Below are 24,931 nucleotides of genomic sequence, written 5' to 3'. Positions count from 1 at the left end.
GAAAAAGACAATGGAAACTGGGGTTTTATAAAGTGCTCTGAGCAGCACGGCAGGTTTTCATAAACCTAAAAACACGAAGGGTTCTTCTTTGGAAATGTTCATGTTCACTTCAGTGTTGCATTTATTCTGCCCTGGTATTTTGCTGCCGGGTTTATGGCTTTTTCCCCCGTCTCTAATTGTGTCGCTAACAAGGGAGCTGTTTTATAACGTGACTGTGAAGCACAACAGTGCTCTGGAGCGGAGCACCCTGCCCTCAATTAACCCCCATGTCACACCTCCTCCTTGCAGTGCGGCAAAGCTCTCCCTGGCCTTTCGAAGCAAGAGGACTGCTGTGGAACTGTGGGTACCTCCTGGGGCTTTCACAAATGCCAGAAATGCCCCAAGAAACCATGTAAGTGATGTTTCATCATTCTTTTGCAGGTTAATGTAGCGTGTCTGGTTGTTTTTTTTTTTGATTACTACTTTAATAACGGCACCATTAGAGTTTCAAAGAAGCCTCATGCTGAATTCTAGAACGTATTAAAGCCATGTCAAATGTATATTGTCTTTCTGGAAATCTTCCAACTCCAGGCAAATGTTCATTGATTTTTTTTAATTAGTTCAGTTATCAACTGCCTTTCTCAATTGGATTATTTATGGAAGGAAAAAAATGTGTTTTAAGAGATAATAAACCAAAAAATTGTTTTTGTCTCAGGGAAAGATAAAATGCTAAATCAATGTTTTGAGCCCATAAAAAGTTAGTGCTGTTATTTATATGGCTAAAGTATTTAAATGAAGTTTTCATTACTATCCTGTAGTTTCTCTTATATTATACTATAGGACTTCGTCCCCCCCCCCCAAAAAAAAGATTAAAATGAAGAAATGATTGGTTGCTGCTATATAAAAGAAATTTGTAACCACTGGAGCACATTTTTCCCCTGTTTTTCTTAGCACTATCTTTAAATTTTATTTATTTAATTTGAAAGGCAGAAAGAAAGAGGGAGGGATGGGTGGACAGAGCTCTCCTACTCACTGGTTAATTCCTTCAAATGCTGCAACAGCTGGGTTTGGACCAGGCTGAAGCAGAGGCTGGAAATTCAAGACAGGTCTCCCACATAGATGCAAGGACAAAACTACTTGAGCAATTGCCTAGGGCCTTGCAGGGTGTCCATGAGCAGGAAGCTGGAATCAGGAGCAGGAACTCTGGTATGGGATGTGGGTACCCAAAGCAGGGCCTTGCCTACCGCACCAAACGCCTGGCCCATTAGCACCACTTTTACACAATTATAATCCTCTTTGACTTCAATCTATGTTAATACCTATTTGCTTGCATTTGTCTTTAATACATTTTTCAGAATCTGTTGATTTGAATTTATCTAGGCTCATCTCTTTCTGTTACTCTCTTCCCAATAATAGTATTGTTTTGTTTTAGGTTTTATTTACTTGAGAGTCAGAGTTAGAGGGAAAGACAGAGGTCTTCGATACACTGGTTCGCTCCCCAAATGGCTGCAATGGCTGCAACTGTGCCAATCCGAAGCCAGGAACCAAGAACTTCTAGGTCTCCCACGCGGGTGCAGGAGCCCAAGCACTTGGGCCATTCTCTACTGCTTTCCCAGGCCATAGCAGAGAGATGGATCAGAAGAGGAACAGCTGGGACTAGAACCAGTGCCCACATGAGATGCTGATGCCATAGGCAGAGATTTAGCCTACCATGCCACAGCTCTGGCCCCCAATAATAGTTTTTTTTTTCCTTAAGATTTTATTTATTTATTTATTTATTTATTTTGAGAGAGAGAGAGAGTTACAGACTGTGAGAGGGAGAGACAGAGAAAAAGATCTTCTCTCTGTTGGTTCACTCCTCAAATGGCTGCAACGGCTGGAGCTGTGCCTATCCGAAGCCAGGAGCCAGGAGCCAGGAGCCAGGAGCTTCTTCCAGGTCTCCCACACAGGTGCAGGGGCCCAAAGACTTGGGCCATCTTCTCCTGCTTCCCAGGCCATAGCAGAGAACTGGATTGGAAGAGGAGCAGCCGGGACTAGAACTGACACCCATATGGGATGCTGGCACCGCAGGTGGAGGATTAACCTACTGCGCCACGGCACCAGCCCCCAATAATAGTTTTTGACCACAGTATTAACTCTGGGTAGCTTATTTCTTTTTTCTTTTTAAGATGTGTTTATTTAATTAAGATTTATTTATTTGAGAGGCAGAGTTACAGACAGAGAGGGAGAGACAGAGAGGTTTTCCCTCTGCTGATTGACTCCCCTAATGACCACAGTGGTTGGAGCTGTGCCTATCTGAAACCAGAAACCAGGAGCCAGGAGCTCTTTCCAGGTCCTTCCTGTGGGTACAGGGGCTCAAGCAGTTGGGCCATCTTTTTTTTTTTTTTTTTAAACAGGCAGAGTGGACAGTGAGAGAGAGAGAGACAGAGAGAAAGGTCTTCCTTTGCCATTGGTTCACCCTCCAATGGCCGCCACGGCTGGCGCGCTGCGGCCAGCGCACCGCGCTGATCCAATGGCTGGAGCCAGGTAGTTGTCCTGGTCTCCCATGGGGTGCAGGGCCCAAGTACTTGGGCCATCCTCCACTGCACTCCCTGGCCACAGCAGAGAGCTGGCCTGGAAGAGGGGCAACTGGGACAGAATCTGGCGCCCTGACCAGGACTAGAACCCGGTGTGCCAGTGCTGCAAGGCGGAGGATTAGCCTAGTGAGCCGCGGCGCCGGCCCAACAGTTGGGCCATCTTGCACTGCTATCCCAGGCCGTTAACAGAGAGCTAGATCGGAAGTGGAGTAGCCGGGCTCCACAGCACCAGCCCCTGTTCATTTATTTATAAGTCAGAATTACACAGAGAGAGGGAGAGACAGACAGGGACACAGCGAGGGAGATCTTCCATCTGCAGGTTCTCTCGCCAAATGGTCTCGGGCTGAGGCAGGCTGAAGCCAGGAGCCAGGAGCTTCTTCCAGGTCTCCTAAATAGGTACGGGGCCCAAGCACATGGGTCATCTTCCTCTGCTTTCCCAGGTGCATTAGCAGGGAGCTGGATCAGAGCAGAGCAGCCGGGACTCAAGTCGGTGCCTATATGAGATGCTGGTGCTGTAGGCAGCAACTTAACCTGCTGTGCCACAGCGCTGGCCCCTAGATAACTGATCTCTAACAAGTATTTCCTAGTGGTTGGCATTTGGCACAGCCATTGAGTCACCACTTGGGATGCCCACATGCCATATACAAATGCCCGGGTTCATGTCTGGGCTCCTCCACTTTCCAGTCAGCTTCCTGCCAACGAAGCAGCAGATTAAGGCTCAAGGAGTTGGCTCCCTGCCACCTACATTGGAGATGTAGATGGAGTTCTGGACTCTTACCATTAGCCAGGCCCAACCGTGGCTGCTGTGGCCATTGGGAGAATGAACCATCAAATGGAACCTCTTTCTGCCTTTGGAAAAAAACAATGGGAGGAAAAAATGAAATACTCCTAGAAAGTGTTTGGAGTTTTTTGTTTTGTTTTACATGTAATCATTATATTTTTGCCAAGTGAAAAGGTGATATTTTTCTCAGTCATCTTCATTTGCCTCATGTGATTGAAGATAGACAGGTAGATCATAGATTTAAATATTATGAGTACATATTAAATTATATATTTTTAAATTTTGGTGAAATAATTGGAGCTTTATACTCTACATGTCTGCAACTTACGAGAATGTACTTCCTTCAGTGGGTACAGACATGAAAGTTATCACACAGTACAAAGGAAAGGTTCTTTTAATTCTTATTGATGATGACCTAATATGAAAATAAAGCCATTGTTAGCCATAGCACAGGTTATTTAGCCCACCCTCCTAATGTGATGCCTTTGGCTTGAAAAGGGGGCTTGTTACATTTTCTGGTTACATGGATATTCACAGTTTTTCTCATGAACAATAATATTTGTTCTTCTATTTTTGTTTGTAATTGTTTTCTCTCAAACTTAAAAAGTTTTGTCAACGCCCCAAGCCCTTGTTAATGCTGCTCTGATCTTTGCAGGACTCATTTGTGGAAATGCCCACTGAAGTTTCTGATTATTACTAAGTTCTTTGTTGAGGAAAATATTCCCATATTAAGGACATTTGGTCCTGAGAGAATGTTCCAAGTAGATTCTTTAAGCTGATTTGCTAATCATTTGCAGCGTGAGTGATGGTCTCCTTACGAGATGATCCACTTGCCTCCACTTACGTAGGCAACCTGCCAAAGGGTCATCTAGGATGCCTGTGTTAGGATTTCAAGAGCAGGGTGCTTGAAGTTAGATAGACCCAAGCTTGACTCCCAGCTCTTGGTGTTTGCTGTTGAATCTTAGGACTCGTTAGGCAAGAATCTAGATTTTAAATGTTGAGAAAGCCTCGCCCTCCTTTCTTTGAAGTGTGTCCCCTTGCTGTGTGTGTAGTGGGAGGGCTGTTGCAGAGGGAGATCTTTTTGCTGCTGTTAGGTCGAGGGACTGAGAATGAGACAAGTTAGGTTCTTAAAACTTTGCTCTGTTGACGATCTCTCATGCCTCCGTCATCTTCCTTATTTCTCTTTCATTGACACTCCTTCTCTGTGTGTCTTGTCTTTGGCTGCTCTGCTTTCCTCTCTTTTCTAAATCCCAAAGTAACAGAGAGAGTGATAGACGTTCCATTGTCTTGATAATGGTTTATGTTGAATGTGAAACTACAGAGTAGCTGTTACTTTGAACTAAACACTGATGAAAATAATTCATATGGTAGCTCCTGTAATGTCTAAAATCGGAGGAACCGATTTAACTTCAGGAGGGGCGATGTGGATTATGGATGAAGTAAACGATTAACATCTTGACATTTATGCTGTTTGTGCCTTCTTAGTGACTCACTCTTAAGAAACACACTCAGGGTCACATTCTTCCTGTGTCATTTAAAAAAAAAAAAAACTTTCCTTTCCTTGGTTGGTACTCCTCTCTAAATCATATTCATCTTGGAAGAGAGCAGACTTGCCTTGGCTTTAGATGGTATGGTTTTGTGTTCCATGCCCTTTTTTTTTTTCCCTCCTCACTCAAAGTAGTTCAAACTCCAGTTTTCAATTGGCTTTTATTTAATGCTTGAAGTTCTATTTAGCCACAAACAGAAAGACCTTTCATTGTTGATCATTTTTGCTGTGAAAACTTACTTTTAAATCCACAAATGACTTCCATGAGTAGTGTGTGATCTATTAGAAATGTGCTTAGAATGAGCAAGTCACTTGGCCTTTAAACATTTTTCAAAGAAAATTGACACGGAATCCTAAGCTGAAGAGAATTCTATGAGTTCTGGCCGGCTCTCTCCCTGGAGGCAGACAACTGTTGAAACTTCTAAAACACGTTATTATCTCTCGTCTTTGAAGAATTCACAGATTCCACAATCTCTGCAAGCAACTTGCTCCACAGTATCTTCGTTGTCTGGAGCAAGACTAGACGTTAGGCCCAGAGGCTGCAACTCCCATGTGCCAGCGTCTTCCCTCGTAACTAACCATCTCCAGACTCTTCACTTTGACCTTCCATTTTTTGTTTAAAAATGTTACTACTAATTTTATTTGAAAGGCAGAGATGTTTGATCCACTGGTTCACTTCCCAGATGCCTACAACAGTCAAAGAAGGTAGAGCCAGGCTGAAGGTAGGAACCTAGAACTCAGCAGGGTCTCCCACATGGGTGGCAAGGACCCAGGTGCTTGAGCCATCTGCTGTCTTCCAGGGTACACAGCAGGTAGTTGAATCAGAAGTGGAACAGCCAAGGCTTCAATCAGGCATCCGATAAGGAATGTGGGTGACTTAAGTGCTGCACCAAACACCCGATCTTCTGTTATAGATACCTAGAAAAATCTGAAGAGCAGGAGAAAAACAGAGGCACTTAAAATAGTTCATGGAGAAAAATGGAATTAAAAGATACTTACTGCGATGGGAAAAATTTTGAGACACATAATAGGTATTTTCCATAATCTTTTTGGAAGACCCCTCTACATGGGTTTTAAATGCTTTTGCACCAAAATAAACATCTTTTATTGTTTTCCATGAACTTTTTTGAAGTAATCATTTCATATAGCAAAGAAAGGAAGTAAAGAAGGAGAGGGACCCGTTAGTAAGTATTCACCCTGTTCCATTGGGATGACAGATAAAACAGATATTGAGAGCAACATAATTTTATTTTTCAGAATAAAATTGCTATTTTCACTCTGAACTTTCCATTTTTGCTCCTATCCAGGCTTTTTTAAAAGGTCTAATCATCTATCCTATTTTGATTACAGCCTGTTTTCTGCTTTACATTGCAGGAAACTACAATGACATTTGAGATTTGGCCAGTGCTTGTGGTCAGGTACTGTGGAAGGCATGTTGTGTGTGAATTATCTCTAAACACCACACAGCCTTACCCTGCCTGGTGTATGGGAATATCCTCACTGTGCAGAATTTTAGTTTGACACCTAGGAAGTTTGTTGCCAAGGTCACAAAGCTAATGATAGGCACAGCCAAGATTGGAACCCATGTCTATTTGGTCCCAAAACTTAGGCTGTATTCATTATGCCTGGTAGTATTTCTCAGGTTTCCTTTTGGTGGATCAGGATCTCGGTGAATAAGGTTTTGTTGATAAATTGTCAGCCACAGCATCAGTGGTGTTTGAGTTTTGTGACTCAGCACACACTTAACCACAGCAGCCCTTTTAATGTCTTTGCCTCATCAGCTTCCCATTCTTCTCTGTTTACAGTGCTAAGAATCATAAGGAGAATGCCTGAACCTATAGTTATGGTAGAGCTATGTTTTATTGTCAAAGCTGAGAAACTTTTGAGAGTAAAATGCTGTTAACTAACTTTCCCAGAACAGCAAAAATAACCTGACCATGTCCCAGACAGAGCAGGACATTGTGGTCAACCTCCCTAGGCTGGATAGGAAAACCCAAGCCTCCAAAGCAAATTGGAGAGGGGAAAAATAGAGCCTTTGTTAATAAAAATATTTAATCACACATTGGAAGAAAATTAAAAATAATTTATAATTGTTGTAGTTAGCATCATAAAAACTTACAAGTTTTCAGACTATAATGAAAATAGGAAGTACACTGAAAAACATGTGAAAGAAATCATGAAGATACATGTTGGTATCAGTGAATAGGTCCATTGAGCCTTGAATAGCTTCAGTTACCAAATATAGTAGCTTTAAGATTCTAAGTATTTAAGCATGTAACCAAGAATTATTTCTTAACTTACAGCTTATCATGGATATAATCAAATGATCGAATGCCTACAAGGTTATAAGCGAGTCAACAATACCTTCTGTCAAGGTAAGGTTAACAGAATTGATTGGTGTAGACTCAACAGCTGTTTGGGTTCTTTGGCAGCTCAAGTTGTCTTACCACGTGTTACTCCTCAGCCCAGCCTGGAAAGGTCACACAGTGATTTACCTCCTGTTTGCTCCCTTTAGCTAAGGAAATCCAGAAATTTATTGTCTTGGTGCTGGAATTGCTTCACTACCATTGAAACTTTGGGAAAGTTTTACCTTCTATTAATTTGTGATAAAATCCCTAGAGTTTGGGTCACTTCACAGAGTACCCTGTAGTCTTCATGCACGTGGCCTCATATCCATGCAGGGTGCACATACACATTTGAGGGTCTTCAAAAGTTCATGGAAAAGAGGAATTTTAAAATACTGCAAATTTTCTGTGAACTTTTTAAAGTCTGCTTATATGTCCCTAACAGCTCTACTTCTTGGGTGATGCATGGTTGGGCAATGGAATGCCCTTTTTTACTTTAATCACAGTATGGCTGCCTGTCTCAAAATATTCAAGTATTAAATATCAAAGTGAACACGCTTTTCATAAGCATTTAAAAAAGCAATAGAACTAGATATGAAATGCCCTAAATTCTATTGTTCAGTTTATTTTGAATAATACCACCGAGCTGTCCAAGCAGAGAAAACCTCTAGTTGTGTCTGTACTTTGTTTGTGAGGAACCTTAAGCCCAAAGAGGTTCAGTGTCTGTCCCTGGCTTTATAGAACTGAGATTGTAACTTGGGTTTGCCAGTGCCTAGTGTAGTACACAGTTATGCTATCAGATTTTGTTGTAGTTACTTTGTGAGATGATTAGTACTCCCTTGCCCTTTCCCTGTCTAGCATGAAGGTCTTATTATTGGGATATTGGAAATAAGCATACATTGAAGTAAACAAAGAAACAGAGAATCTCCTAGAGTCTAAGTGAACCAAAAACCCCAGGAAGAACTGAGCCTGTGTCTTCTGACTTGGTGCCTATAGCCCATTCTCCTTGACTAGCATGTATCTACTGGCTATAGAGATTTTTTTTTTTTTTTACCAGAAACCTTTTATTTAAGGAATACAACTTCATGCATTTCATAAATACAACTTCAGGAACATAGTGATTCTTCTTACCGTACCTGCCCTCCCACCCACACTCCCACCTTTCTTTCTCCTCCCTCTCCTATTCCTATAATTCCTGTTCCTATAAAAAATATTTTTTGCTAAGATCTATTTTCAATTAACTTTATACACATAACATTAACTGTATACTAAGTAAAGAGTTCAGCAAATAGTATGACAAAAAAAAAAAAAAATGTTCCTCAACAGTTGAGACAAAGGCTGTTCAGTCATCGTGTCTCATAGTGTCAATTTCGCTTCTGTAGATTAGCTTTTAGGTGCTCTATTAGTTATCATAGATAGAATGAACATAATGTATTTGTCCTTTGCTTATTTGTCCTATGCTTATTTTACTGAATATGATGTTTTCCATTTTCATCCATTTTGTTGCAAATGACAGATTTTCATTTTTTTAAAATGCTGTGTAGTATTCCATGGTGCACATACCCCGTAATTTCTTTATCCAGTCTTCAGTTGACAGATGTGGATGGATTTCGTATTGTAGCTATTGTGAACTGAGCTGCAGTAAACTTGGGGTGCAGATAACTCTTTTATTTGCTGATTTCATTTCCCTTGGATAAATTCCCAGGAATGGGATGCTAGGTCATATGGTAGGTCTTTGTTCAGATTTCTGGAGTATCTCCAAATTGTCTTCCACAGTGAGTGTACCAGTAAACATTCCCACCAACAGTCAATGAGGGTACCTTTTCCCGACATCCTCGCCAGCATTTGTTTGTGGATTTCTGTATGAAAGCCATTCTAAAGGGATGAGGTGAAATCTCATTGTGGTTTTGATTTGCATTTTCCTGATGGCTAGTGATCCGGAGCATTTTTGCAAGTGTCTGTTGACCATTTGATTTCCTCCCTTGAAAAGCTCCCATTTAAGTCCTTTGCTCTTTTCTTAACTGGGTTGTTTGTTGTTGTTGAGTTTATTAATCTCTTTATATTCTGGTTATTAATCCTTTATCAGTTGCATAGTTTGCAAAAATTTTCTCCCATTCTGTTGGCTGTCTATTCACTTTGTTGAGTGGCTTTTTTTGCAGTGCAGAATCATCCTAATTTGATATAATCCCATTTGTCAATTTGGGCTTTGATTGCCTGTGCCTCTGGGGGTAGTTTCCAAGAAGTCTTTGACTATGCCAATGTCTAGCAGAGTTTCCCCAATGTTCTCTAAAAATTAGATGGTATTGAGTCATTATAGATTTAGGCCTTTGATCCATTTTGAGTGGATTTTTGTGTAAGGTGAAAGGTAGAGGTCTTGCTTCATGTTTGTGCATGTGGAGACCTGGTTTTGCTAGCACAGTTTGTTGAAGAGACTGTCCTTGTTCCAGGGATTGATTTTAGCTCCTTTGTCAAAGATAAGTTGGTTGTAGGTCATGAGTTGATTTCTGGGGTTCCTATTCTGTTCCATTGGTCTGTTCATCTGTTTTTGTACCAGTCGCAGGCTGTTTTGATTATAACTGCCTTGTAGTATGTCTTGAAATCTGGTATGATTTCAATGATTTTTAATTTGCTGAGACTTGCTTTATGGCCTAACATGTCTATCCTAGAGAAAGTTCCATGCACTGGTGAGAATAATGTGTATTCTTCATCTGTAGGATGAGAAGTTCTGTAGATATCCATTAGGTCCATTTGGTCTGTATTGTCAATTAACTCTGTTGTTTCCTTTTTATTTATTTATTTATTTTTTGCCTGGTTGATCTGTCCATTGCTGAAAGTGGGGTATTGAAGTTCCCCATTACTATTGTATTGGATTCTATGTCTCCCTTTAGGTTTTAAGTAGCCAGTTACCCTGTAATTAAGTACGTACACGTTTATTATGTCAGATCTTCCTGTTGAATTGATCCCTTAATCATTGCACAATGCCCTTCTTTGTCTCTTTTAACAGTTTTTGTGTTAAAGTCTATTTTGTCTGATATTGGGATGGCCACACCAGCTCTTTTTTTGGTTTCTGTTGGCATGGAATATCTTTTTCCATCCTTTCACTTTCAGTCTGTAGGTATCTTTCTTAGTGAGATGTGTTTCTTGTAGGCAGCAAATAGATGGGTCTTGTTTTTTAATCCATTCAGCCAGTCTGTATCTTTAACCAGAGAGTTGAGGCCATTTACATTCACGGTGACTGTTGATAAGGAATGACTTGGCACTGTCATTTTTTCACAAATATTCTCATTGTTTACTCTGGATTTCCTTTGTACTTTCACTGGGAGAGTTTCTTCCTTCATCTTCTTTCATAGTGATGATCATGTTTCTGTGTATAGCACATCCTTGAGCATCTTTTGTACTGCTGAATTTATGGTGACAAATTATTTTAATTTCTGTTTGCTATGGAAAGTCTGTATTTCACCTTCATTCATAAATGAGAGCTTTGCAGACAGAGTACAGTATTCTGAGTTGATTGTGGTTTTTTTCTCTTAAATTTTGGAATATATCTCGCTATTTTTACTACCCTGTCAGGTTTCTGATGAGAAGTCTGCTGTGAGTCTAATTGGAGATCCTCTGAAAGTAATCTGGCATTTATCTTATGCACATTTTAGAATCTTTTCTTTATGTTTTACTGTGGAGAGTTTAACTACAATATGTCGTGGTGAATATATTTTCTTGTCACGTCTAGTAGGAATTTTATGTGCTTCCTGTACTTGGATGTCTGTTTCTTTCTCCACATCTGAAATTTTTTTTGTAATTATTTTACTGGAAAGGCCTTCTAATCCATTCTCTTTCCATGCCTTCATGGGTTCTAAGACCCATATGTTGGGTTGTTTGATAGTATCCCATGAGTCTCCAAGAATGTTTTTAATTTTCTAATTTCTTCTACCTTTTTTTTTGTCTGACTGTAAAATTTCCAGTGATTTGTATTCTAACTTGGATATTCTTTTTTCTGCCCCACCAAGTCTTTTGTTAAGGCTTTTCACTAGCCAGCACCGTGGCTCACTAGGCTAATCCTCTGCCTGCAGCACCGGCACACTGGGTTCTAGTCCCGGTTGGAGCACCAGTTCTGTCCCGGTTGCTCCTCTTCCAGGCCATCTCTCTCCTGTGTCCTGGGAAGACAGTGGCTGCACCTGCATGGGAGATCAGGAAGAAACACCTGGCTCCTGGCTTCAGATTGGCACAGTGTGCCGGCCACAGCGGCCATTTGGGGGTGAACCAATGAAAGGAAGACCTTTCTCTCTGTCTCTCTAACTCTGCCTGTCAAAAAAAAAAAAAAAGGCTTTTCACCACATTTTTATTTGACCTATTGCATTCTTCATTTCCAACATTTCATTTTGATTTCTCTTTAAAATCTCAGTTTCATTCTTGTTATGTATGGAGTTCTTTAATTCATGAATTTGCTTCTACTTGTAAGTAATTACTTCTAAGTAATGTATGATCAATTTTTTGAATTCCAATTCCAGCATTTCTTAAGTCTCTTTATCTTCACATTTTAGTGTTGAAATGTTGTGTTCCTTTGGGGAGATCATGTTGTCTTCCTTGTTCTTGTTTCTTGAATTGTTTTGTTTATTTTTAGGCATTTGTGGAGCTAATTGGTTTTTTGTTTGTTTTTCTTGTAATGGCTTTTATCTTTGGACTATGCCTCTATCGCTTAGTGGAGTTCCGACCCTTTCAATGAATACCCAGAGGCATGTGCTGTGTGTGGCCAGTTTGCTGTGTTCTGTATTCCAGGGTAAGGGAAGTATCTAAGGTGACACCCAAGTTGGGCATGATAAATCTCTCTCTCTCTCTTTTTTTCTTTATCAGAGGGGAGGTTTGTTCAACTCTGTTGGCATAGTCTCACACTCACCTCTTTTCCTCATGGAGACCTATTGGAGCTAGCCCCAGTAGGTGGAATATTGATCCATTCTGCCACAAGAATCGCACAAAGGATCCCTGCAGTCCTCAGTGTGAACATGGATCCAGCAGCTATGACTCTCACCAGGTAGTCACCAAGCCCTGAGCCTGTGGAGCCATCCACCATGACTGCTCAGAGACCCACCCACACCCTGTGTCCTTGCACACAGCCACAGTGTTTTCACAGCCCTGGCACACAATGCTCCCACAGTCACGAGCACCCAAACCCCTGTCGGTTCTCCCAGCCAAAGGTGTCTCCTCCCTGCTGGTTGTTGGGCATGTGGACACAAGCTGCTGCAGCTATCATGTGTGCCCAAGATGGCGCCACTCTCCCTCGGCTCGTTACAGGACTCTGGTGCCAGGCGGTCATGGAGAAACGTGCCCCCTTTTTCCCCTCTGGGCTGGCAGGTTCTCTGTCCCCTACAGGACTCCAGGCTGTACTCATGCCAGGCTTTTCCCACGGCTTTATCACCGGTAGCTTGAGCTGCTGCAGTCTGGTCTCCCCTTCCTCTCCAATACTGGTGCTGAGGCTCTTGGCTGCCGGGATCCTGAGTTGTGCACGTCCACGCTCTCCACAAGGATCCAAAGTGTCTGTCTAATTTGTGTGGAGTTTCCTCTGCAGTTTTCTCCTAACTCATCCTGTAGATTGTATTCTCTCCACTTTATTTTTTAACTATCTTCCCCTAAACTAGAGCAGTGTAATCCCCCCCTCCTTCTGCCATCTTGGAATCCTCTGACTAGAGATTAAAGTCATACATAGGTGAAGTACATATTAAAATGTGATTCATGATTCATCATAAAATGATTCATGCCAAATAAGTATCTTAACTACCTGAGAATTTTCTCAAGTAAATTGTCTACTCCATAGTGTATCTTTATAACTTTTATGATATGCAGTGTCATTGTTGGGTTAAAGAATTTTCTTTGAAATGCACAAAGATATACCATGCCTTAAACATAGTGGCTTAAAATATTTAAGCCTTCATTATACATGACAGAGTGTTGGAAAAGTTAGACTTAATCGCTCAAGGAGAAGGCATTCAATGTTTTTTTTTTTTTAGAAATATCTGCAAACTTGGTAACAATAGAATAATGGATTAATCTATTTTAAGTCAATAGAATTTGAGATATGACCAAATTAAGTTCAGTGGATGATACACTGAATGAGTAGGTTAAACAAATGGATTAGATAGTTAAATATATTCCGTATAAGTCAAGTCATTGTTTCAGAGATTTGGATGAGAACCAACGTGAAAGGATTCAGCATGTTTGTTGAATGTGTTAGTAGAAATAGAATGGGCAGGGTAGTGGAAGTAATAGCCTCATACCTGTGTCCATGAGACAGAATTTGGGGCTTGGAAGTTCAGCAGTCATTGTCTTTGGTTGATAAGGTCAGTGAAGGGCTTGGAAACATGAGTGTATTTAACCTGCAGAAGTGAGGATTGAAGAGAAGTGTAATGACTGCTTTATAAACAAGACTAAACATTACCAACCATGCTGTAAAATAAAACTTGTAATAAGTTGCTTCAGAAGCCAATGTCAGTAAGATGGTGTTGTAAGGAGATATATTTACAACAACTGCGTTAAAGTCCCTTTGTGGACTAGACTTTGCCAACTCAGTCCTCAAATGTCTTCAGAAAGTACTGAGGTTGCGGCCCAGAATTGGGATTGGACAGCTGCTTAGTAGCTATTGGCTAGGGATGTTACTTGTCATTTCCATCCTGAGTACCACAAATGGTTAGAAGTCACTGGAGGTACATTCCAGTCTGCACACTGTCTTCAGGGACAAAGGCTGTGTACAAGAGAGAAATGATAGCTCATCTTATCACGCAGGTTGTAGCTCTTAGTTACATTCCTGAAGTGTCTCTTGTGATTAGATAAATGTATTTGCTCCATTGTACTTTGAGAGAGGAGGTTCCTTATTGATTCTTCGCTGTTCTAATCCTGTATAGCTAATTGATAGACACGTGTCCAGAGTATCTAATTTCTTAATAAGTCAGATAGTAGAGAACACTCAAGGATTCCTTGGTGTGGTGTGTTCACAGGTAGTTGTTTGTCACTTCTGCCTCTTGTAGATCTTGGAAGACAGAAGAAGTGCTATCTTTTAGGGTGTTTCGTGGCATTGTTTCTTCCTAACGTATGAGTATTTGGAATAATTGATTGAAGAAGACATTTGGTCCTAAATTTTTCTTTATAGAAAGGCTTTAAATAATGGATTAAATTGCTTTGATAGCTATGGTATTACTCAGATTTTTCCATTATTATTTTGTGTCAGTTTTGATAGTTTGTGTTACTTTAATAGTATTCACTTCATCTAGAATTTGAGATTTTTTCATGTAAAGTTTAACATGCTCTGATTATCATTTAAATGTCCCCCTAGTTTATATAGCAACCCTAACACCCCACCTACTTTCAGTTATGCTATTTGGTATTTGTGCTAAATACTTTTTTATTAATGATGCTTCCAGTGCTTCATTGATTTTTTTTTTAATCAGACTTTAAAAGAATGAATTTTTGCCTTTGTTTCTGTGTACATTTGGCTTTGTATGTATGTATTTTCTGTAATTTCAGTTGTTTCCTTTTTTCTGCCTCCTTTTTTCAGCTAGCTACTGTTCTCTAATTTCTTTGCATATGTACTGAGGTTGTTAATGTCAACCTCCTTCTCTAATCTGTACATGTAAGAATATAAGTTTCTGTCAGTCTAGGTTCTGACTTTATTTGTATCTCTCAATTTTGTGTTATATTCTTATTATCTTAAAGTTAAATTTTAAAAATTCCTGATTTCCTTTTTTGAAAAAGATTTATGGCCAGCACCGCAGCTCACTAGGCTAATCCTCCACCTTGTGGTACCAGCACATCGGGTTCTAGTCCTGGTTGGGGCGCCGGATTCTGTCCCGGTTGCCCCTCTTCCAGGCCAGCTCTCTGCTGTGGCCAGGGAGTGCAGTGGAGGATGGCCCAAGTGCTTGGGCCCTACACCCCATGGGAGACCAGGATAAGTACCTGGCTCCTGCCATCGGATCAGCGCTGTACGCTGGCCGCAGCGCACCAGCCGCAGCGGCCATTGGAGGGTGAACCAACGGCAAAGGAAGACCTTTCTCTCTGTCTCTCTCTCTCACTGTCCACTCTGCCTGTCAAAAAAAAAAAAAGATTTATGTAGAATCTCATTCTTTTTTATAGCTGAATAATATTCCATTGTGTATGCATGCCACATTTTCCTTATCGCTTCATCTGACAATGGATACCCCTGTTGATTCTCTATTTTGGCTGTTGCAAACAGGGTTGCAATCAAGGGGGTACAGGTATCTCTTGCATACAATGTGTTCATGTCTCTTAAATATGTTTACCCAGTAGTGGGACTGCTGGCCCCTATGGCAAGTCCATTTCTAGTTTTTTAAGAAATCTTCATACTGTTTTCCACAGTGGCTGCAGTAATTTACATTCCCACTGACAATGATTTCCCACATCCTGGCCAGCACTTGTTGCTTTCTGTCTTTTGGATAATTGCCATTCTGATAGGGGTGAGATAATGTGTCATTGTGGTGTTGATTTGCATATCCCTGGTGGCAGGTAATGTACAGCAGTTTTTCATATATTTATTCATGTATTCTGCTATAAAAAAAGAAATTCTAATATTTGCATAAAAATGGATGCATCTGGAGGACATCACGTTGAGTGAAATAAGCCAGACACAGAAAGACAAATATCACATGTTCTGTCTAATGTGTGGGAGCGAAAATTAAGAAAGAAAACAAAAGCAAGATAGAAATGCCTATGTGTGTCAGTAGTGCTGCAAATATAGTTTTATCAAACTTTGTTTTATATCTTTTTCAAACAAATGATTAAGAATGATATACTGTTATAGTTTTCGTGATCTGTGATTATTTTAAAATTTACTGTGCATGAGTGAAATCATCATCTTTTTATCTGATTATTGTTCATAGCCCTTGCCTGTTTTCCTGCTGAGCTATGGTCTACTTTTTACTTGTTGAGCTTTTGATTTAGTGGAGTGTTAAGCCTTTGACTATAACATAAATTAAAAATGTTATCTCAAAAGTTAAAAAAAAAGAAAGGAGGAGGGAAGAAAGGAAGTACTATATTAGAATTGTATCTATGAACTACATTAAATCTGTTCTAGTTATATTAATACCACAATAAAATTATTTTTAAGATTTATTTATTTAAAGGCAGTAACAGAGAGATCTTCTATCCAGTGGTTAACTCCTCAAATGCTGGTTCATTCCCCCAAATGCCAGCAGTGGGGGGGGGGGGGGGGCTGGGTCAGATTGAATCTAGGAAACAGATCTCCCAGGTGGGTGGCCAGGACTCCAGCACTTGAGCCATCATCTGCTGCCTCCCTGGTGCTCTAACAAGAAGCTGGAGCAGAGGATGGAGTAAGGAGGACTTGAATCAGGCACTCTGATACGCAGTGCATAACCAGCGGCAGCTTCACCTGCTGGGCCCAGGATTTCAGTTATCTACTACCTTGTTGTAGTGTAGGTGAAGCAAGCTGACATTTACTGCTCACTTAGGATCCATACGCTTTGCACGTCATTTAATCTTCAAAAATTTCCTCTGGGATTTGGGCATTATTCTGAGTTAGAAACTGAGACATAGGGAGTGTAACTTTCCCAAGATGCCAAAGATAAGTCTAACCAAGATCACAGTTCCAAGCTACCTGTGGTCTTTAAAAAAAATTATATATGTATAAAGTGTTACTAATGCAAATATTATCTAGTTAGAAGCAAAGGTGATATGTTTTGTTAGAGCAAATCAAAATAATTAATATTAATTTGCTTTTATTTAATTGAAGAAGTTGGTTATCCAATCTGTTTGTCTTACTGTTAGGTTTATATTTCATAAAAATACTTCTTTAGGGGCTGGCACCGTGGCGCAGTAGGTTAATCCTCCACCTTCTGCGCCAGCATCCCATATGGGCGTTGGTCTAGTCCCGGCTGCCCCTCTTCCAATCCAGCTCTCTGCAATGGCCTGGGAAGCCTTAGAGGATGGCCCAAGTGCTTGGGCCCCTGCACCCACATGGGAGACTGGGAAGAAGCACCTGGCTCCTAGCTTCAGATCGGCACAGCTCTGGCCGTTGCAGCCATCTGGGGAGTGAACCAACAGAAGGAAGACCTCTCTGTCTCTCTTGCTCCTTCTCAATGTCTATAACTCTACCTCTCAAATAAATAAATAATACCTTTAAAAAAATGCTTTAGAAGTGGAAGTGAAAATTTGCAAATAATCACTTACTATCTCACTTTGCAAAATAAAATGGGCAGTTCTTCCAATAATTGCTTGAGACTTTTGTGTTTTCCCATGTTGGTCTGGCTGGGTGATCAGCAAGTTTTTTCATGCTGAGTGTATCCAATGGTTCTTCCTGTCACTTCCGCTGATGGACAGTCGGTAACACCAAGTCCTGGCTCACTGTGGTCTCAGGAGGATATTTACAAAGCAGTGTTAGAATATTTTGGCAAAGATTCTGGAGTGAAAAAAATCACAGAAAATTCTATTCCATGCTGCCTCAACAAAGTACTGGTAAATTACACTACAGAGTTTGACTCATAAAATAATAGGATTTTGTGCAGTGTAATCTATTAGAATTGCTTTTTGAGAGAAAATCTTCATTTCCTTTGTGATTTTTAATTGGTCAATAAGTGAAATAGGGCTTTCTCAGATTACATATGACAACTCAGGTTTCCTGCACCCTTGAAGCTTAATGATTTCATTATCCTAACATTTTTCAAAAGGAAGCCATTCAACATCGAATTACTTGTGCGTTCTGCATTGTTCTTCCAAGCTAATGTCTTCTCCGTTTACAAAGCCCGTTTAACATTAAAGTGATTAATAACTAGAATTACATTATTTCCCTCAACTCAGTCAGCTGATGTCCTGAAGCAGCTTTCACTAATGTGAGCTCAGCAACAAAGAATCAACTGTGCACAAGTTAATTTGAGGAGCTTTCAGATAACTACCCTCCAAATTGGTTTTTTTCCCCCTCTACTGGTACTGCAATTATCTTTTCAAAGGAATGATTTATTACATATCCACACATGGAGCTCTAAAACCTGCCTCACTACCCTCCACGTTATGGAATTGTTAGAATTTGCTTCATTTATCGTAACAAACAATGTTTCCTGGTGAATCTATAACGACTTTTGTCATTTGATTATTACGATAAAGCACTGATGTAGAACTAAAATTAAATTAAATAATACCTTGTGGAAATGAAAATAAGAACTCTTACTTTCATGTTGCTTTTCTCTGAAACTTAGACCCATTTTTGAGTCTTCTGCTCCTGCCTATCTTTGCCATGAGACAAGTGTGCTCTTTGTTCTTAAAATGTTAGTTCTAGAACTCAGTTTTAAAAATTGAATTTGGTTCTGAAAGTACTTTTGTTTGTTCGGTTAAATCTTTTATTAAAAAGCAAATTCCTCTTTCAACAAACTAAAACTCATTTGCCAGCTTACAGGTATAAAATTAATATTTTCTACATTTTTATCTTATGACCAGTATGATTAGCCATGCCAAAATATGTAAGTAACTAGGGGATATCTATATTTCTGTAAGCTACTGCATAGCTATTCTGTTTTCATAGATGATTTTGAAAAATTTTAAAAATCTACAAACATTGATGGAGCAGTCTTAACCTATCAACTGAAAATATGCACTAAATAATGAGTAAGTGCTTGTTCCTGTCCTTAGAATTTAGTGTAATTAAATTAGTTTGAATCAGCAGGATGCAATTTGCTTTAATCACTCTTGCTCTTGCAAACTAGCCTGTTAAAGGCTATATGAAAGAGCTGTCCGCATAGCTTTCTTTTAGTGTCATTTTATTGACACTGGTTGTTCTGTTTAATGAGATTAATTTGCAGAATGGATATCTTCGGGCACAATAATACTCATTACCAGTCTTCTCTGTAGGGCCCCTTTTAGGCAGAAAGCTCCCCAACCAGATTTTATTTGGGAAACACAAAAGGTAGTGCACACTTTTCCAGGGGCATAGCTCTGTTATTAAATGGGACTTAGCCGTCTTGATCAATATTCCACGTAAGTCCTGTATGCAGGTTACGAAGAGTTGTCTGGAGTGTAGCTTGCATTTCAGACCCCTTGAGGATTAAGAAAATCATTATTGAGTGTGAACTACAGTGTGATGAGTGGGTATAGGAAGACTGGCCTTTGAGTGCTTTGAGAAAAGTATACAAATGAGGAAAAGTGAAGGCGGGAACCTCAAGAAAACCCGCTTGGCCAGAGAGGAGATGTGGTCTACAGCACAGTGCTGGGTTAAAGCAGATGGGTAAGCTGACATGAAGTGATTCATTCAGAGTGGTAAGGCAAGGCTCTTAGGACTCGGTACGTGTACCACTTGAATGCAATTAGTTGTGAGCTTTGATACATGCTGGGAAAACAATGATTGGATTTATGCTGCTTTTAATATGGTGCTATGGAAAAAATATTATTCATGGCATTTGTTAAAGAACAGGAAGGCAGACTTTATTCAGGAAGACTATTAGAATAAGGGCCACTGTGGGTTTTTTCTGTGGAGGAGAGAGGTTGGTTTCAGCTCTGAATACCAGGAAAAAGTGGGAATGTATGGCTAGGGGCTGGAGGTTGGAGTGCTATGCCAGTGAGTGGGAAATTACTCCAAGGAAACACCAGGGATATGGGGGAATTTTGGCTAAACTAACCTAACAGTTTTCTTGCGGAAAGCGTGTCATAATGATCAGACATCACTTTGGGGATGGTAGAAGAGGAATCCAATCAGATACCAAGAGCAGGGGATTTTAGCTATCTTGACTCAGCATGATTCTTGCTAACATTGGAAAAAGCAGTGGTGATCCCAGAAACCTAAAGACAGTTCAGAGATAGGTAATGGAATTTGGCCAAGGATAGAATCTTTGTCAGTAGAAACATTCAAAGGCCCCTCTGACAACCTCTTGCATATTTGAAAGAAGATGGATTTGTGCCTTAGCATGAGTCATCATTTTATATTTATTGTCAAAGGCATAGTTAAGGGAAATACAGAATGCTCTCCTCCTATGCAGTTAATTTTCTAATACTTGATCAGTTTTGGCATTCAGCATTGCTTTTATCCTGTGCTTTCTAATTGTCTTTTTTTTTTTTTTTGAGTTAAAGGAGAATTTTTTGAGATAAAATACAGACACCCAATTAAATTGGACTTTCAGATAAATAAAATAATTTGGGATATATGTACACCAAACGGTATTTGTTTACCTGAAATTCAAGTTTCATTGGGTGTCCTGTGTTCTTACTTGGTAAATGTGCTTTTTGAAGCTATATCCTTTAATGGTTTTTTATATACTTATGTGTCTGAAAATATTTTTCACTTACTCTATAATGAGCGAAGTCATGTGAGCAATTCTAGGTTGACAGTTGTTTTCTGAAAGTACTTTGAGTACATTTTCCCAGTGTTTCTCACTTCTGTCTGAGTCATCTTCCTTTGTAGATAATCTATTTTTTGAGATCATCTCTTAATTCTTTGTAGTTTTATCTTGATGTGTCTATATTTATCTATTTTATTCTGTAGGGTGAAATATGAAACTCATGTCCTTTCTTGAAATTTGAAGTCTCTAGTTGTTAATCTTTATGTGTTGCTTCTCCATAATGCTTTTATGCCAAAGCTCCTGTTACACAAAGATTGGAGCCTTTTTTCCCCATGTCTCTTAAAAAGTCTTTAATGCTTTTTTTATTCTCGTGTTATTTCTGCATTTTGAATGAATATATCAATCCCACCTCCTAGTTTTCTAATTCCTCCTCTACTTACCCATCTGTGACATTTTTAAGAATGTTTTTCATTTCCAAGATTATTTTTTGTAGCTACCTGTTCTTGTGTTAGATTTTCACTTTTAAAAATGTATCCTTTCATTTAACTTCTAAACCATGCTAAAAATGTTTAAAGAATCTTTGTGAGATCTTTTCATAAATTATTTCCATCTGGAGAATTTTTGTTGCAATCATTGACTTCAGTTGCTCTCATAGCAAACTAGCTGTAGAACTTTTAGCTAAGTGTGCAGGCTCATTATGAATCTGAAGCTTATTTTTATACCTTCTACTCCTTACCTTTTCCTAACAATTTTATAGAAACTCCCACTTGGTGATATCCCCTTTTTTAATATCAGTAAATTTACTTTGTGATCATTGTTGGCACCCCACCTTTTGGGTCTATTTCTCTAGCTTTTATTGAATGCCTGTTTAGTATGAGCCACTGTATCGGGTGCTTTGAGCAACACCTTGTGAACTGAGTTTCATTAATAATGAAACTGAATTTTCAGATTTCAAAGAAGTGAAGCAATGAGAGATCACATAGCTGAAGAGTGTTACAGTATGTGAAGACTGGGCTCTTCTCTGTGCTGCTAAAGTTTTTTTTTCCCCCCAAGGAAACCTTTTATTTAATGAGTACAAATTTCTTAAGTACAACTTTAGGAATATAGTGATTCCTCCCACCATACCCACCCTCCCACCTCCACCCTCACCCCACCTCCTCCTTCCTCTCTCATTCCCAGTCTCATTCTCCATTAAGGAAAAAAAGTAAAATAAAATAACAACAGCAACAACAAAAAACTGTTCCTTGACAGTCACAACAAGGCTGTTCAAGTCATTGCTTCTCAAAGTGTCAATTTCACTTCTACAGATTTCCTTTTAGGTTCTATATTAGTTACCACAGGTCAGCAAGAACATATGGTATTTGTCACTTTGGGACTGGTTTATTTCACTAAGTATGACATTTTCCAGATTCATCCATTTTGTTGCAAATGACCAGATTTCATTTTTTTTACCACTATGTAGTATTCTATAGTGTACATATCCCATAATTTCTTTATCCAGTCTTCAGTTTACAGACATTTAGGTTAATTCCTATTGTGAATTGAGCTGCAATAAACATAAGGGTGAAGATAACTCTTTCATTTGTCAGTTTCGAGTCCCTTGGGTAAATTCCCAGGAGTGGGATGGCTGGGTCCTGTGGTAGGTCTATATTCAGATTTCTGAGATATATCCAAACTGATTTCCATAGTGGTTTTTTTTTTTTTTTTTTGACAGGCAGAGTTAGACAGTGAGATAGACAGAGAGAAAGGTCTTCCCAGGTCTTCCATCCTCTGGTTCATCCCCCAAATGGCCGCTACGGCCGATGCGCTGCAGCCGGTGTGCTGCGCCGATCTGAAGCCAGGAGCCTGATGCTTCCTCCTGGTCTCCCATGTGGATGCAGGGCCCAAGCACTTGGGCCATCCTCCCGGGCCACAGCAGAGAGCTGTACTGGAAGAGGAGCAACAGGGACAGAATCCGGCGCCCCAACCGGGACTAGAACCTGGTGTGCCGGTGCCGCAGGTAGAGGATTAGCCAAGTGAGCCGCAGCGCCAGCCCCCATAGTGGTTTTACCAGTTACATTCCCACCAACAGTGGGTTAGTGTACCTTTTTACCCACCTCCTTGCCAGCGTTTGTTGTTTGTTGATTTCTGTATGAAAGCCATTCTGACTTGGGTAAGGTGGAAGCTCGTTGTGGTGGAAGCACCCAATACGGTGGCTCATACTAAATAGGCATTCAATAAAAGCTAGAGAAATAGACCCAGAAGGTGGGGTGCCAACAATGATTACAAAGTAAATTTATTGATATTAAAAAACCAACTCTGATCATATTTAGAGAAGGCCACAGTCAAAGTGGAAGTTCTCTCTTCCCTTCAGAGAAAGGTACCTCCTTCTTTGATGGCCCATTCTTTCCTCTGGGATCTCACTCACAGAGATCTTTCATTTAGTTCATTTTTTTTTTTTTTGCCACAGTCTCTTGACTTTCCATGCCTGAGAAACTTTCATGGGCATTTTAGCCAGATCTGAATGCCTTAGACTCTGATTCTGAGGCCAGAGTGCTGTTTAGGACATCTGCCATTCTATGAGTCTGCTGTATAACCTGCTTCCCATGTTGGATCTTTCTCTCCTTTTTAATTCTATCAGGTATTATTAGCAGACACTAGTCATGTTTATGTGATCTCTTTGACACTTAATCCTATCATTATGATCAATTATGAACTGAAACTGATCACTTTGACTAGTGAGATGACATTGGTACATGCCACCTTGATGGGATTGAATTGGAATCCCTGGCATGTTTCTAACTCTACTATCAGGGGTATGTCTGAGCGAGCATGTGCCGAACTGTACATCTCCTCCCTCTGTTATTCCCACTCTTAAATTTAACAGGGATCACTTTTCAGTTAAATTTAAATGCCTAAGAATAATTATGTATTAAAGAGTTCAACCAATGGTATTAAGTAGAACAAAATACTAAAAGGAATAAAATAGTAAGTTGTTTCTCAACAGTCAGGACAAGGGCTGATCAAGTCAGTGTTTCTCATAGTGTCCATTTCACTTCAATAGGTTTCCTTTTAGGTGCTCAGTTAGTTGTCACCAATCAGGGAGAACATATGGTATTTGTCCCTGTGGGACTGGCTTATTTCACTCAGCATGATGTTTTCCAGCTTCCTCCATTTTGTTGTAAATGACCAGACTTCATTTTTTTTTATTGCTGTATAGTATTCTATAGAGTACATATCCCATAATTTCTTTATCCAGCATCCTATTGAGTGGGGAAGAGTTGGAAACATTCCTACTGAGATCCAGAACTGGCCAAAGATGTCCACTCTCCCCATTGCTGTTCAATATAATCCAGGAAGTTTTAGCCAGAGCCATTAGGCAAGAAAAAGAAATCAAAGGGATACAAATTGGGAAAGAGGAAGTCAAACTATCCTTATTTGCAAATGACATGATTCTATATACAGGGGATCCAAAAGACTCCATCAAGAGACTACTGGAATTCACAAAAGAATAGGTAAAGTAGCAGGATATAAAGTCAATACACAAAAATCAACAGCCTTCATATATACAGAAAATGCCATGGCAGAGAAAGAACTTTTTTTGAAAAAATTATTTATATCTTTGAAAGTCAGAGTTACACAGAGAGAGGAGAGGCAGAGAGAGAGAGAGAGGTCTTCCATCCGATGGTCCACTCCCCAATTGGCCGCGATGGCCGGAGCTGTGCCGCTCCAAAGCCAGGAGCCAGGAGTTTCCTCTGGGTCTTGCAAGTGGGTGCAAGGGCCCAAGGACTTGGGCCATCCTCCAGTGCTTTCCCAGGCCATAACAGAGAGCTGGATTGGAAGTGGAGCAGCTGGGACCAGAACCGGCGCCCAAATGGGATGCTGGTGCTTCAGGCCGGCGTGTTAACTTGCTGACCCCGAGAAAGAATTTCTAAGATCAATCCCATTCACAATAGCTACAAAAAAAAAAAAAAATACCTTGGAATAAATTTAATCGAGGATGTCAAAGATCTTTATGATGAGAATTACAAAACATTAAAGAAATAGAAGAAGATAGAAAAAAATGGAAAAATCTTCCATGTTCATTGATTGGAAGAATCAAGATCAAAATGCCCATCCTTCCAAAAGCAATTTTACAGATTCAATGTGATACCAATCAAAATACCAAAGACAGTCTTCTCAGATGTAGAAAAATGATTTGAAATAACACAGGAGACCTCGAATAGGTAAAGCAATCTTATACAACAAAATTAAAGCTGGAGGCATCACAATACCAGATTTCAAGACATACTACAAGGCGTTAATAATCACAGCAACCTGTTACTGGTACAAAAACAATTGAATAGACCAATGGAACAGAATAAAAACTCCAGAAATCAATCCAATCATCTATAACCCACATATAATTGACCAAGGAGCTAAAACCAATCTCTGGAGCAAGGACAATC

The 24,931-nt window shown here is 39.9% G+C and overlaps 1 protein-coding gene across 17 annotated transcripts in view; it reads left to right on the top strand.

The window, feature by feature from the left end:
* LTBP1 (latent transforming growth factor beta binding protein 1) overlaps nt 1-24,931 on the top strand; it is a 446,285-nt gene that overhangs the window by 262,100 nt on the left and 159,254 nt on the right. For all 17 annotated transcript variants that reach the window (XM_051843010.3, XM_008254559.5, XM_089326552.1 and 14 more), the window contains 2 exons: nt 289-391; nt 7,186-7,257. In XM_051843010.3, the coding sequence (XP_051698970.3) occupies nt 289-391; nt 7,186-7,257 (175 nt within the window). The remainder of the gene's footprint in view (nt 1-288; nt 392-7,185; nt 7,258-24,931) is intronic.

Source organism: Oryctolagus cuniculus, chromosome 2 (assembly GCF_051225735.1).
Source record: "Oryctolagus cuniculus isolate XC-2025 breed Fujian yellow rabbit chromosome 2, ASM5122573v1, whole genome shotgun sequence".
Taxonomy (NCBI): Eukaryota; Metazoa; Chordata; class Mammalia; order Lagomorpha; family Leporidae; genus Oryctolagus; species Oryctolagus cuniculus.
This window is presented reverse-complemented; position numbering and strand designations above follow the sequence as displayed.